Genomic DNA, 15015 nt, shown 5'->3' on the forward strand with positions numbered 1-15015 from the left:
TGCTTCATAAGTAGAGAAGTCCCCTAACCCGCATCAGGAACACACTTGCAAGCAAAGGTGTTAAGGTACGTGTTGGCAGCAGAAAGCCCCAAGCAAAGCATGGCTGACTTCAGCCTCCTTAAAATGAGAGATCTGCTAGATTGAAGGCATCTAGAAACCAGGGACTACAGAAGGTTTTATATTAGGTCTCAGCTCTTTAGTGTGCTTCAGATGGATTTCAGCAGCTTTCAGAACACTTTCCCTAGATGATAACTTGTGGCATCAGCCCTAGCACTAAGCCAGGAGAATCCAAGCCAGATCTACCGAAACCGTACACAACAAAATAGAAAACAGAGAAAAAGTTGGTGAATCCCTGCTTTAGAAAACAGCCTGTGGAAGATATTTTGTTTGGCCTGGTTTTGTCTGACTTACAAACTATTTCAGAGGTGGAAAAGCAAAGAAATGGATGGAAATAACCTTCTCTAGATCAACTATGCCATAGCAAAACTCTTGTTTAATTGACACTAACTCATTGAGGAGGGAAAGAAAAAGCTGTCAGAAAGTCAAATGACAATTACATCATGAAAAATAAAAAACTACAATGTCCTGCAAGGTCATTAAGACAGAGTGCCCAGGGCCAAATTACATAGCACAGATTCAATAAAACTGTAGGGCTTTGTGTATCTGTTACTGAAAGAAACTGATGGCAAAATTTGTTTCTGACCACTGATTTCTAAAGCTCCTGTGGACCCTTCTGAGACAAGAGCTTTCCAGGGTGAAGCCTCCCAGATTTACACTTTTCAGGGCTTGTCTGACCCATGGGTTCATCTTCACTTTAACAGGAAGCGACAGCTCCAATGACATCTCAGCACCGCTCCTCTGCATTCTTTTCTCTGGGCTAACTGACAACAAAGCACTTCTGCTGAGACATTTCCAATGGCATCCTTAGCTACAGCGTGGTAAAATTTAACTCTGCATCTAGTTAAGTTGAGGAAAGATTTTTTTTTTCCTTTTTTACTCCCATATGGACATGTATTTATATGGGTATTTGTGTCTACGGGCTCACAAATATTGGTATGGCCAGGGTCAAAACTACCACTTAGTACTACTTTTTATCAAACACTTGCCATAATAAGCTTTTTCTGAATTGCTTCTACTAACTTGACAAAATATTCATAGGGCTGAAATGTTCCATACCAGGTACATGCCCCAGGTTCCATTCTATTTACTTATTTTTCTATAAACCAAACTAGTCCCAGGGTTTTTTGAGCCCTTCAGCTGAGGGAAAACACACACCCTGACCCCCTTGGGCTCTTCTGGAAGCTCCTGAAACTGCCCAAAAGGCTGGGCATTCTGGGAGAGGGACTTCACATTCTGCGTGGGATGGGGATCTTTAGTTTCTGAGCTCTCTCCTTGTGAACATCTGCCCCACTTGGACAACTTAAAAGCCTGAGTGGGAAAAAAAATATCACCATTCAGGTCTCCCCATTTAGTGCTGAAGAGGTTGAGGTGACTACCCTTTGAGCTGAACATGCACGGACCTCCCCGTGCTTTGGGGATACATGCTGTCCCTGCCCTGCAGTAACCATAGTCCAGGACCATCACTGCCACCACTCCAGCCGTCTATACTGGGAGCGACTGGGAGGCCGGGCTTTGGGCTTGAAAGCATAGAGCCTTTTTCTTTTGCACTCTTGCATACATATCCCAGGTGGAAACCAAGTCAGCGTGGAGGAGGAAGCCAAACCAGAGCAGTGGGAAGGAAAGAAGTTGATGAAGACAAGGTGCCTGCTGAGACTACGTACATCTGGCCGGGACAAAGACAGGAGCTGGACAGGGAGCTGGGACTCGGAGCCCGAAGTAAAGGCCAGGGGAAGGAGGGGCTGCAGGCTGGAGGGAGAAGATGCTGAACCCAGAAGCCAGTGAAGGAAATGGGAAGGACTGAGAGCCAAAGGCTGGTCAGAGGTACTGGTGAGAGACAGAGGGGCTCATTGAGGAGGCTGTTGGCTGAACTGGGAGACAAGGAGGAGGATGAAAAGAGACAGACCTTGCACAGTGTTGGGTTGCGGGGGAAGGAGGGGGGTCGGGAGGCAGGAATGGGACTGGAGAGAGATAGGGTGCCTTTGCAGAGCTTTGGGAGGGGGTCTGGACTGAGTATCAAAAGGGCCCAGGGGCTCGGGACTGGCTGAGCACCCTGTCTTGGGGCTGGCAGGGAGACAGGGACAAGACTGAGAACAAAAGGGTAGAGGGAGACAGGGCTGGTTCAGACACAGGTTGTGAAGGACAGAGGACCACTGGAAGGAAGCACTCTCCTACCAAAGTCTGGGACAGGACAAAGCACTTGAGAGCAGAGATGTGAGGAGCCCCAGAGAGGGTCAGCGGGAGGAGAGGAGCTCACTGTGGTCCCTGAGCAACCAAGGGCTGCACAGAAGCCACCAGTCCTGGCAATGAAGAGGAGATACATGGTCTCACCTCACTTAACCCCAGGGAGCCCTGCCTCTCTCAGCTCTTGAAGGACCCCCCTTCGGAGAAAAGCCTGCCCTGAGTAAGGAGAGGGGCTGCCCCTTCTTGCCATGGAGGTGGAAAGACACAGGGCCACTGGCCCCAGGCGGAGCAGGGTGAGTGTGAGGGGGACAGCTCTGCCGGGCTTCTTCGGGGGACCGGACTGGGTCCAGTCTCTGCACAAAGGCACTCCATGGGATGCCAGCCAGGTGGCCTCTACTGAAGTGACAGAGGTGGCCGCCTGCAACCAAAGCCAAGAGGAACTGAGTTCTCACGGCAAAACATCCCAGCCCAAGGGCCTGCCCACCTCCAGCAGTGGCTACACCTACTCAACCTTGCGAGATGCCTCAACAGAGTGGCACAGGGCCACGTGCTCAGAGGAGCCACGCAGGCAGCTCTCCAAAATCTGGCAGGATGAAGCACCAGTCAACCTGGCCAACTTAACACCACTCTTTTAATACAGAGGTCTTTCCGGGGGTGGGATGAACCTATATATTCAGAAAGCCCACCAGCTACCTGGGAGCGCATCAAATTAGTCTTGAGCCAGGCCCTTCCCTGGTCCTCTGCTTTGCTATAGTGCACATAGCATTTCTGGATGCCTATAGCATCCCAGCTGGGGCTAATGTTTCCTCAAAAGAATTTGGGCTACCAAGAATGTTAAATAACTTAGGGGGGAAAAAAATCAGCATAAAACTGGATATCCTGAGGGGGGGAAACCAATATAAAGCCCAAGTCCAGCTAACAGGGAAAGTAGGTTGTAAAAATTAATGAGAATAATTGTTGTGAATTCTTGCTTTTGAAAGAACCCTCATGAGGGCAGAACCTTAATTATTTCTGTCTATTAGGGTTCATTTCCTGGTCCTAAGCAGAGAGCTAGTACCTAATAAATACAAGCTAGTAACTCAATGATTTAAGCTACAGCAAAATGGTACTTAACTGCAGGGGAAGTTAATATTTAAGAATCAACCTGATTGCAAGCACCCATTGTGTAAATTGCAAGGAAATGAAATGTGCATGTGACCTATTTTAACACCTCAATATTTCTGGGGTATTTTTTCAAGGTTGCAGAGAGGGAGGAGGTGGTCAAGCAAGCTGCTGACAACTGCACTGAAAACTTTACCAAGACTTTCTTCGTAGCTTAAGCCCTCTTTTTGGGAGTAGAGCTGGGGAGGGGGAGATCCCCGTGTGCTTAAATATCATTTCAGGCTGTCTAAAATATCAGGGGAAATAAGCACAAGCCCTACACTGGGATTGCAGCTGTGCTATTGAAATAAATTGATGGATCTGAAATCAGGCAGGTATTTCTATAAGCTGTGTAAGCATAGACTCAAATGCATTTGTGGGCAAGTCATACAATTAATACAAGCTAGTATAATTCACCTATAACGTAGCTCTGGAAACCTAAAGCACATGCACGTATAAATTTGTGCAGATCTACACGTGTGTGTAAAATACATGGGTGTATAAAAACTACGTGTAAAATGTGTTGGTGTATACAAGCTGTGTGTGATTGCGTGGACAAGAAAGTTTGTATGAAGGATGCGCTGCAGGTAATGGGTGGAAGTGAGACGTGGCTGTAAATGGGAAAAAATAGTGCACTGAAAAAATGACGTGGGGACGGAGAAGCAGACCCTCCTGGGGGGCCTCAATGCAGACGGGTGGTACTGCAATCATTGAGGGCCACAGGAAATAACAGCCTGCATTGCAACATGAAAACATGTTTTGCCCAGCAACATCTCAGCTGTGAAAGCTGAGAAAACTCAGGTTTCTGCCTGTGGAAAAGACCCCACTTAGCCACTCAACTCAGCTGAAGGATCTCACCCCTTGCACACAGCCAGCATCTGCAACAGCATCAGCTGCGCGCCGCCTCGGCCCCAATATTATTCTCCATCTGCAGTGGGGCAAGCTACAAATTCTATTCCCTTCCCTGGAGGGAGATGCCATTTAGGGTAGATCATTCCCTGGTTTATTTTTATGGCTCTATCTTTCTCAGTTGAGTCTTTAACTTGGGGCTACAGCCACTCTTTGGTTGTTCCCCCAGTGATTCAGTGCAGCAAGAGGAGGAATGCGTGTGCTGGGGGGGGGCGGGAGAGATGTAAGTGTATGTAAGATGTGTAGAGGGGTGTGTAAAATATGTAGTGGTGTCTGTGCGCGGGTGCATGCGTCTGCTGGGATGCGAGCGCGTGTGTGTCTGTAGGGATTCATGCATTTGTCAGTGTGTATGTTTTGACAGAGACGGATACGCAGATGTCATTTCTTATCAACCAGATGTTGCTGATTTACAATCAAATATTCTTGCTCCTCCTAATATGGCAGTTTTCCCAAACTACTGTACTGACATGCTTCTGCTTTGCTTTTGTTTTATTTGCATGATAATTTCTTTTTCTATAAAACAGTCCTATTTTTCTTCAAAGGAAAGCAGTTAAATTCAGGCCTGTTTTCTCACAGGGAAATGCCTTTAAAGCAAGCAGTGTGTCCTGTTTTATTAACTCCCAGTTCTATTAATATTATATTCTTTCTCTGAATCCATCAAGCAGAAGTTAAACTTGATTTTATAGCATCCACAGTGGAGTTATAATTTAAGGCATAATTTGGCGAGGACTCAATTTGGATTCAGTTTGCTTGTCCTGGTCGTGCCAACAGCTCCTATTTTAAAGGGCAGGGAAGTATTTTCTTTTCTCCCTAGTTACGGTGAAACACTCTTTCTTCCCCAGCCTGCCTCTGCTCTCTGCATCTCCCTTGCCAGCTGATGAACGGAGGAAATGCAATCATTTCACGCAGGTTTAGGAGCTTCCTACTTACATCTCCAGGAAAGCATCCAGGATTTATCCAGGGTGTTAAATAATCTTTCTCCATTTGAAAAACAATGATTTTGCTCTGTCAAGTGCAAAGGAGCCACCCTACCCGCCCTAAGTACAAGGAAAAGCTTGTAATAATTGCTTTCTATGCAACTGGGGGAGGAATTTTGGGGTTTTATGAAGGAAAATTGGCTTTTCATGGGGCTTGGCCCTAGAGAGTGTCTGCGGGCAGCAGTGAAGGACAGTTGGTGAAAGGCATCCCTAAGTCTGGCTGAGAACTACCCCATGCCTAAATCTTCCTCCCCAGCCCTGCACCTTCCTCCTCCTCCTTCCTCGCTGGGTGAGGAAGGCCAAAAGCTGAGCAGGGGAAGGAGAGAGGGCAGCAGGGTCCCCCTGCAGGGGCAGATGGCGGGGGTGGCAGCAGGAACCCACACATGTCTGCCCATTAGCACCCCAATAAAACCCTCATCTTTTTTTTGTTTGTTTCTTTTTTTGCGCTTTGTTTTGCTTGGGCAGGGAGGGAGCTGATTTCAGGGAGAGAGCCTCCCTTTCCTTCCAGGGCCTCCTCACTGCCAACCCCGCAGCCCCCCACCGACCTCCCCGCAGGGGGGGGCAGCCAGGGCAGGACTCCTTCCCGAACAAAGGGCCGGAGCGCGGCCAGCCCGGGTTATCAGCGCCCCGGCTGCGGAGGGGAGCGCCAGGCTCCCCCCACCAGATTACAAGGCTTTGACCGATGCCGGGGTGGGGAGAAGATAAAGCCAACTTCCTCGCTTGGTCGTCTCCTCTCTGAGCAAACCATCCTGTTGAGCTAATTCCCCCTCAGCTCACCCTCAGCCCTGTCTTTGGATGCTTTGTGTGGCCAGGAATAACAGAGGGGATGGGATGGGTGTGTGGTGAGAGGGAAGGGGAAAAAAGGAGAAAGGGGGGAGGAGAAGGAGAAAAAGAAAAAAAGGAGAAGGGGTGGAAAAAGATGGGGCAAGGAGAAAGGAGACAGGGCAAGGAGAAAGGAGACAGGGCAAGGAGAAAGGAGACAGGGCAAGGAGAAAGGAGACAGGGCAAAGAAGAAGGGGGAAAGAAAAAGAAGAAGGTGGGGGTGGATGGAGGAAAAAGGGGAGCTGAGGCCCTCAGGAAGAGCCCCGGGAGCAGGGAAGGAGAGGGGACGTTGTTCGCGAGGGCAGCCCAGCCACTCACCTTGTGGTTTTGGTAGGAGGTGACAGCGATGAAGGCAGTCTCCGGGAAGACGTGGGTGCAGAAGGCAGTATTCTTGGAGCCGAACCCGTTGTTCTCGTCTGCTTTCACGATGTGGAGCCGGGGCTGGTATTTGTGCATGGAGTTGAGGATGATCTGGGCAAGGGGAGAAGGAGAGGACACCCCGTGGGAATGGAGGGGGCACAGCCCGGTACAACCACCCACTACCCAGGGAGGGGGAAGAAGAGAAGCAGGGCCCACATGTCCTTGCATCCCTTTCCCCAAAATCTCCTTCTTCAGGGCTCCCCCAGAGGGCTGATGTAGGTGCTGGGGTGGGGGGACATACCTTTCAAGGACACCCCACACACTCACACACATCCTGACTAAGGAGCCCATCAGGGCCAGGTGATGCTGCTCCTTACCTGCTGCCCCTCTGCCAGCACTGGGCTGTGCTGCTGTCCCCCCAACACCCTCTGAGGGGTGGGGGGCAGGTGGGGAGCCGGAGCTGCCCCCCCAACATGTGTTAGCATCCTGAACCTGCTGCTGCTGGGGGGGGGGGGGAGCCTGCCACCTTTCCAGGCCCTTCACAGCCCCCCAGACCTCCCAGCCCACCACCACGACGACCTGGGCACCACAAGCCCCCCCGGCCCCCCACCGGGATGGCAAAAAGGCAGGGAGGGGGAAGGGAAGCGGAGGGCTGGAGGGATTTATCGTGTCCCCCTGCCAGCCACCCACAGAGGATGGGAGAGGAGGGTGGCAAAGGGCGGGGGACACGACAGGGACAGCGCTGTGTTCAAGATAAAACGCGGTCCCTGCTCGGAACCGGGTTAATCTCGGGGGAAGGGGGCGGCGGGTGGGGGGGGGGGGGGCGGCGGGGGGCCGCTAGGTCACGATAATGACTGCCGGACCCTGGCGACAGCGAGACGCAGCGCGCCCCGCCGCCGCCTCCCCCGTCCTGGGGGTTTAAGCAAATTGCTTTGACATCCAGGAAAGTCGTAGACATCAACGGTGAACGATCTAATGGTTTTTAATTTCATTACAGCGACTCTAATTGAGAGACTCCTGGTGCAGCTCCTCCTCTGAAGTCCCTTATTGTCCTCTCTGCGCCTTCGGTTTCTTTAGAGGGACTTTTCCCCAGAGCCGCCTGCTCGCAGCAGGGAGTGCCTGGCCCCGGCCCCCCCCCCAGGCCGGATCCCCAAAACCATCCCGGGGGTGGGCAAGGTCCCCCCAGCTGAGCTGCTGCGGAGTCCCTGCCCTCCCCTCCCTCTTCCTGGGGGGGGAGCGGGAAAGGTCCTGATCCCTGGAAAGCAGCTCTTGCAAAGGGCTTTGCCCCCAGCTCAAAGCAAAAATGAAATAATCAAAAGAAAAAAAAAATCGACACCCCCCCAACTGGAGGTGGAAAGGAGTGCTGTAAAAAGATGTTCAGCACTTCGGTGGGCAGGGGACTCCGTCTGGCTGCTTTGCCCAGCAGCATCCCCCCATCGCTTCTCAGCGACCACGTGAGCGAGGATTTAATAGCACAAGATTTATCATTAAAAAGCGAAGAAATAAAAAACTTGGGGGGAAAAAATGAAGCCGAAGTGTTGAAAAGAGACTGGAGAAAAATACGCTTTTGGAAGGGATGGCAGGATCTGGATTCGCATACCCGCTTAAGTAATTATATATTTTTTTTATAGATATATATATTATTCATATTGCACATATATATTTGCTCAGAGGAACACGCATCTTTGGAGACCTCCGAAGGAGGGCTGTTTCTGGCTGCAGAATTCACACAAGCTTTCACAGCCCCACGAGTCTAGCAAAGACCTTTACATGTCCAAAAAGCTCTAGCGGGATTTCAATTTTTTATTATTATTGTCTTTAATTATTGTTGCAATTTTTTTGGATCGAGGGATTCGCGTGGTTTTATGTCCTATTTCCTCGAATAATTATGCCTGATTGATTTTACCTGTTAGGCAAATCCATGGAGGCAGTGAGCAGATTTGAACGCTCCAGGACTCCCCATGAGATTAAATCCAGGTAGCTAAATACTCAATTAAGCCGGGCGAGTTTCACCCACTCGTGGACTCCAGCCCCCACGGTCCGTAATCAATTCCCACACAGTGCTGCGGAACAGTTCATTTTTAAGTTTTATGCTTGCATCTGGGGGGGGACCTTCACCGGGGTTCCTCCCCCCTCCCAGGGAAGAAAATAACAGCCCAGTAACGCAATGGATTTGGGGGTGGGTGACATCGCGTGACCTCGGTGGCACTGGCAGTGGCGGGGGAGACCACGTGTGGGTGCCGTGAGCACGCGTGGGGCCCCCGGTAGCCCCCCATAGGCACGGTGCCCTCCTCCCACCCCCGGTACTTACATGTCCGAAGGGGTCGAGGTGGTTGTTGGTGAGTTTGAGCTTCTGGAAAGAAACCAGCTGCCTCATCCAGTGGGCGCCGGTGGCCGGGGAGTCGGGGTGCACGTACAGCCGCCCGGGCATGGCCGGCTCTGCCTTCCCCGTCACCGACCTGCGTGGGGACACAGGCACTGAGCTGCAGCCGGAGGGGGGGTGCCTCCCGTGGGCTCCTGCTCCCCATCCATCCCCTCCGGCGGGGTCCCTCCCGTGGGCTCCCTATCCATCCCCTCCGGCGGGGTCCCTCCCGTGCGCTCCTGCTCCCCCCTGTGGGTTCCCTCCCACGCAGGTGTCCCCGTACGCGGAGGCAGAGCGGTGCCGGACAGTCATGCCGTGCTTGGGGAGAAAAGGCATTTACAAACACTGCTCGGGGAATTAATTGAGCTCTTTGGCACCTTTCCCGTCGGAGATGGCTCTCGCCGTTTCCCCGTTTAACCCATCCTTCTCCCTTCCCGAATTCCTGGCACACAAAGCCAGGAGCAAAGGACGGACCGTGTACCTATCCCTTAAAGATTTTCCTACCCAGAGATATTCATTTCCTTAATATAATTAAACTATCGGCTCCACAACCGCCAACAATCTCATCGTCAAACAGGATTACAGCTATCGTTAGCTAATTGCGACGGACTTTTCTCTTTTTTTTAAAAAAAAAACATTTCTCTCCCAAGGGGTGTGGGAGCATCCCGAATGGCTCAGGTGAAGCCCCTGCAGCTCAACATCCCTCCTTTGCAGGGGAAAAAGAAGAATGAGCTGCTGATTCAAGGGCATCCCCCAACCTGCGCTGCCTAGGTTTGGCCAGCCCAGAAAGCCCGACACAGAGGTCTCCTCCCTCCCCTTTCCCCCACGCATGCATACCATTTATTATCTGCAAATTTGTATCTGTGGTCATCCGCTGGTACAATATCCATCAACAGTATGTACTTAGTTTTTGGATTAAGCCCAGTGACCTTCACTTTGTAACTGGGAAACATACGCCTATTAAAAAAAAAAAAAATTAAGTAAGTATAAAAGCGGAGAAGGGAAATTTTTCCGAGGTGGTTTCGTGTGTGTGTTTGCAAGGAGGAAGCAGGGGGGCTCGTTTAGCAAAAGAACAAGGCCACACTCCCAGCCGGTCCTGCCCGAGAGGCTGGGGCAGAGGAGGGGTGCTCCCTCCCCCCCGGCTGCGGGCGATGCTCGGGTACCGCTCCAGGTCGCCACTCCGGAGAAACAGGCGATTTATCCAGGCAGAATTGTAATTAAGAGACTGGGGGGCTGGTTTATTCACCAACTCATATGCCTGCTCGCCTATTCGTATTTTTATTAATTACTTGCTTCGCCAAAACTTCGACTCTCCCTTCCTTGAACAAATCTGATCGTCAGAACTTTTGGAAGCAAGTTACTTCCCCTCTATACATAAACCGCTGGAAGAGGAGGGGAGATTTCCGGAAAGAAAAAAAAAAGTGTATATATATTTCTATAAATATATATATTTAAAAATATGTATATTTCAACCACCCGTGTGTGTGTCAACTGGTCTATGTGCAGATGCGAGAAAAAAAAAAAAAAAAAAAAAAAACCAAACCCTACACGCACTCAGGTGTAGCACCAAATCTGCCCGTACACAGACATCAGCAAACACACCTGACAAATACTTGGAAGCCCTCGGGTACACACTGAAGACAGGGGCTTTTCGAAATATTTTCCATTACTGCAAGGCAGGGACTTAAAACACTGGTGTTATTTTAGTTTGAGCTTTCCAAATATTTAAAAATAAAGCAGTTGAAAACGTATCCCTGGACTTAAAACACACATAAACAAAACCCCCACACCTCTAAAAATACTGCACTCTTCTCCCAGGCTGGGGCTTATATCTCTGCGATAGAGCATCGGGGCTGGGGTTTAATTCCGTTGTAAAAAAAGCTGGGGCGGGGGGGGTGGTGTGCTATTAACGGGGATTTAGCTTTAACGCTTTACGGGTGAAGAAACTACTAAATTCCACCTGAAGAATGATCTGTAACCCCGTCGAAAACACCTGACCAGCAAGAACACAGATTTCCAACAATAAATATGGGGAAATATATAAATGAGGAAACTTATCCCGTATCTCCCCTCAAGCCCCCGCACTGTAAATGTCTATTTTATTACTCTCCAGATGAGATTTCTGTCTGCTGCCATATTTGTTTGAAATTTCTGCAAGGTGGTTTATGTCTCCCCTCCCTGCGCTGCTTTTTTTTTTTTTTTTCCTGTGAATTCGGCTTTTTCGAGAAGTCCCTCTGCTCCCCCAGCCCCTGGCCCGGCACAGGGGGGCGGCAGGACCTCGGCCCCCGGCAGTTTCCCCCCTCCCCTTGGACACAAGACCCTTCTTTAAAACCGATTTTTCCAGTAGCAGCGAGGTTCAAAAGGAAGACGAGCCGTAAGACTGATCTATTCGCTAAAATTTTATACAACCAGCTCTATTATATTTTTTTCTCCTCCCTCTTCAGGCAAATTTTGGAAGACCACAACAAATGCCAGATGACAGAGCAAAATGAAAGTTTGACTCTGTGTTGTTTATTGTGCCCTTGCAATCTAAAGCTACTACTATTTTCCACCCCACTTCCTCCGAGTATTATAATTTAAAATCACAACGAAAAGAGCCTCTCTCGGGCTGCCCCCAGTTTGCCGTGGGACTGGAGAGACTACTTCCCTGGGTCTCGCTGGCTTAGGCACTCTTCAATTTAACAGTCCTCCAGCACATTGATATTAAGAATAATATTAAATCGCCTCAAACGCACTCAAATACACACGCGTACACATACAAGTATCTATGAATCAGGTTTACTAAGCCGGTGATGGAATCGATTACGCGAATCCCAATAAAGTTGGATTTGCAAGGCTGTATATTTTTCTACACGCCCACGCAGACAAACATACACATATAGAAACGCGTATCTGGACGCAGTTATATCCGCATGCTATTTATTTGCGGACACATCTATCTATGCATCTAAACAGCTTTGCTATCAGTATATAAACAGTAGCTTAAGACCACATATATTTTTCAATGGGGTGGTGTGGGTGTTCGGGATACGTTCGCCTCAGCGTGTGCAAAGTAAGTAAGAAACTTCTGTAAACAGCGTAAGGCGTTGCAAAATCGCAGAAAGGGCCGAGCAGCTCCTTTAATTAATAATAATAACGAAATCGCCGAGAGAGCTGCTCTAAACAAGGTTAGCTTTTGGCCAAGTAGTTGCAACTCGCGTTCGCCTGGAAAGCTTCCAAAGGCCTGAATTTGGGATTAACGATCCAACTGTTCTGGTTAAAAAAGAAGCCAGAAGAAACAATTTCTTCTGAATATAACCTCGCAGGGAGGGCTCTCCGCCCGCCCCGGGGGGGCATGGCCGGGCAGGGCTCTGCGGGCGCTCGGGGCCGTAGCACACACACACGCGTGGGGGGGGGGGGGGCGGGGGGGGGGTCTCGTACACGAGCGACGTGACCCTACCAATGCCAGGGAGAGCGGGGCTACGGCCACACGCCACCCCCCACAGGCAATCCCCCTCCCCGGACCCACGCACGACAGAAGGCAGATTCAACCACGCAGACACGAAGGGGAACGCGCACACCCCCCCACCCCCCTTACCTCCCGGCCTTTGTTATGATCATCTCCGTCCCCACTTCGTGAAATTTCAGCCACAGCTCCCGTTCGTGCAAAAACACTTTGATCCCCTCCATGCCCTGCGTGGGAGGAAGGCACAGACCGTCAGGCCGGGCGGTGCGGGGAGACCCCCGGCAGGGAGGGGGGCGACCGGGCCCCCACGGCCCCGGCGGGAAGCTCGGAGGGAAAAGGCCGGGCGATGGGGATCGGAGCGCGGGGCATTCCCGAGAAAACCCGGCCGCTTGCGCCTTTGCGAAACCGGGGAGAACAGGGTTTCAGGCCGGAGCGCGGTGATGCTGGTCCAGGGGGGCGTGGGGCAGGATCCTGCGGGCCTCGGTGCTGCCGGGGAGGGGGGAAGGGGGCAGGGAGCCCCCGGAGCCGGCCCCAGCCCAGCCCGCCGTGGGGACAAACACCCCGGTGCTTCGGCCCGGCTGCCAGCCCGAGATTTACACCCCTCCGACGGGTGATTTACACCCGCCAGCTCCACTTCTGCGGGCTGGAGCACCCTGGGGGGCCACCTCTTCTCCCCTCTCCCGTTAATTTTAAACACCTCCCCCCCCCCAGCCCACCTCCCCCCAGGGCTGCTGGCGTGGGAGCCCTGCGAGCCCCACGGCTAGCACCGCAGGGCCAATACATCCCTCTACCGTGGGGTGGGAGGCACAGCCCACCCCCTCCCCTAAGCCAAGCACGTATTGCCCCCACTGAACACGGCGCCCAAGCGCCCCACCAAACCCCGTCAGGGGGTCGGTTTCCAAACGCGCCCGGTGGCCCCGGTAGCCGCGGCCGCTCCGGCCCCCACCGCCACCTCCCGTGGGCGGCATCCACGGCGGCGGAGGTCTGCCGTGGGGCTTTACCTGCCAGGGGACCGGCGGGGCTCTCCAGAGGGGCTCGGCAGCCGCTGAAGGCGAGGAGACCTCGGTGGAAAAGCCCCTCTCCCAGCGTTTGCACCCCCCCCCGCCCCGGCCCGGGGCTGCCCGTGGGACGGCTCCCAGCGCCGCTCGGCCGAGGAGGGCGAAGCGGGGAGGGGGCTGGCCGCTGCGCCTCGGCCGGCTCTGCCGGGCAGCGCAGGGGGCGCCGGGGCCCGCCTGGAAGCCCACGCGTGTCCTAGCAACACGTGGCACCCGGGGGGCGAGGGCTGATGGAGGGTACGAGGGGCACCCCAGGGTATGCCTGGCCCCAGGGTCGTTATGGGGGGCCCACGCGTGACACCCCCTGCCCTTAGGGCCCATTGGGTGGATGCGGGCAGAGCTGTGTGTGCGTTGAGTGCAGCTGTATCTGGAGGTGTGTGCCTACGCCTGGGTGTACGAGGGGTGCATATATATATGTTTATCTCCTACACAAATATGCACGGGCATAGCAAATGCACACAGGCAGCTGTCCGTGCGTGTGCACCTATACACTCAGGCGTGGACACCAGTGGGTGTGCGCCTGCTGCTGCATCAGCGGGTTTCTCGCTCTGGTATTGCGGGTGCTTTTCCGTGGGTGCCCCTCCACACACCCCAACATCCACGCGTGCCCTTCCACGCCGGTTTGGTGCTTGACCGCCCCCCCAAAATCGCACTAAAGCAGGATGAGGCCCACGATCAGGTGAGATTTCCCACTCCCGTGGGGCCTAAAACGACCCTTTGCCGCCCAGAGCTGCAGCAGCCACCCAGCTGAGCTGGTATTTGGGGGAAAAAACGCAGAGAAAAGGGAGGAAAAAAAATATCGGGGGGGGGGGGGGGTGAGAAGATTGTGGGGCCTTACCTGCTGGGTGAAGGCTGCTTGGGGTGAGGTGGGGGACTTGCTGGTGGCCCCCAGCTGAGTGTCCTGCTTGGCTTCAGCCTGGAGCTCCTTGGCCTCCGAGTCAGCCGGCGTGGGTCGGGAGCCCAAAGCCTTCCTCGCTATCCGCCATGTTACGAGCTTCCTTCGCTGAATCCCCCACTGCAGGCACACATCGAGGAGAGAGCAGAGATAAGAAACGCATAAGTTAATGCTGTTTTTAATAAAAATATATATATATATATATACACACATACAGAGGAGATGGAGAGCGAGCCAAAGCGCTAGGCAGGGCTACCCGGCAAACCCGCTCTGCCCACAACTCACTTCCAGCTGCCCGGGGAGGGAACAAGGCCCTTTAACTTTGGGAGAGGGAGAAATAAAGACTTTTATTTATTATCGCAGCCCGCAAGGGATGATAGGATTTGGGGAGGGGGGGGAGGAGGGAGGGGAAGGGGGAGGCGGTATTATTAAATGCATCTTTTGGAAAAGGTAAACAGCGTATTTTAGCTCTGTCTGGCAGGACACAGGGAGCAAGGAATCGGGGGGCCGTGGACTGGCCAACTCATCACATAAGTGACTCCAGAGGTTGGAGGGCAGAGTTGGGGGGGGTAGTGTCCCCCAAGCCTTGAACACCTCCAATTCCCCTGGGCTCACTGCGGCCGAGGGGGCTGAAAGCCCCCACTTTCCTCCCAGGGAAGTGGGAGCTTTCACCCCACTCCAGTTTCAACCAGGCAAATGCCATCGACATGCGAAGCCCCTTGTTTAACCCCATTTTCAAAGAAAATTCA

The 15015-nt window shown here is 52.6% G+C and overlaps 1 protein-coding gene across 1 annotated transcript in view; it reads right to left on the bottom strand.

Annotated features, from left to right (window-relative positions):
- TBX5 (T-box transcription factor 5) overlaps positions 1 to 14357 on the bottom strand; it is a 37312-nt gene extending 22955 nt beyond the window's left edge. The window contains 6 exon segments of the mRNA XM_014284998.3: positions 6468 to 6620; positions 8821 to 8968; positions 9709 to 9828; positions 12449 to 12543; positions 14210 to 14323; positions 14325 to 14357. Coding sequence (XP_014140473.2) covers positions 6468 to 6620; positions 8821 to 8968; positions 9709 to 9828; positions 12449 to 12543; positions 14210 to 14323; positions 14325 to 14357 — 663 coding nt within the window.
- Between the last annotated feature and the right edge of the window lie 658 nt (positions 14358 to 15015).

The sequence above is a fragment of the Falco cherrug genome, chromosome 1, assembly GCF_023634085.1.
Source record: "Falco cherrug isolate bFalChe1 chromosome 1, bFalChe1.pri, whole genome shotgun sequence".
Taxonomy (NCBI): domain Eukaryota; kingdom Metazoa; phylum Chordata; class Aves; order Falconiformes; family Falconidae; genus Falco; species Falco cherrug.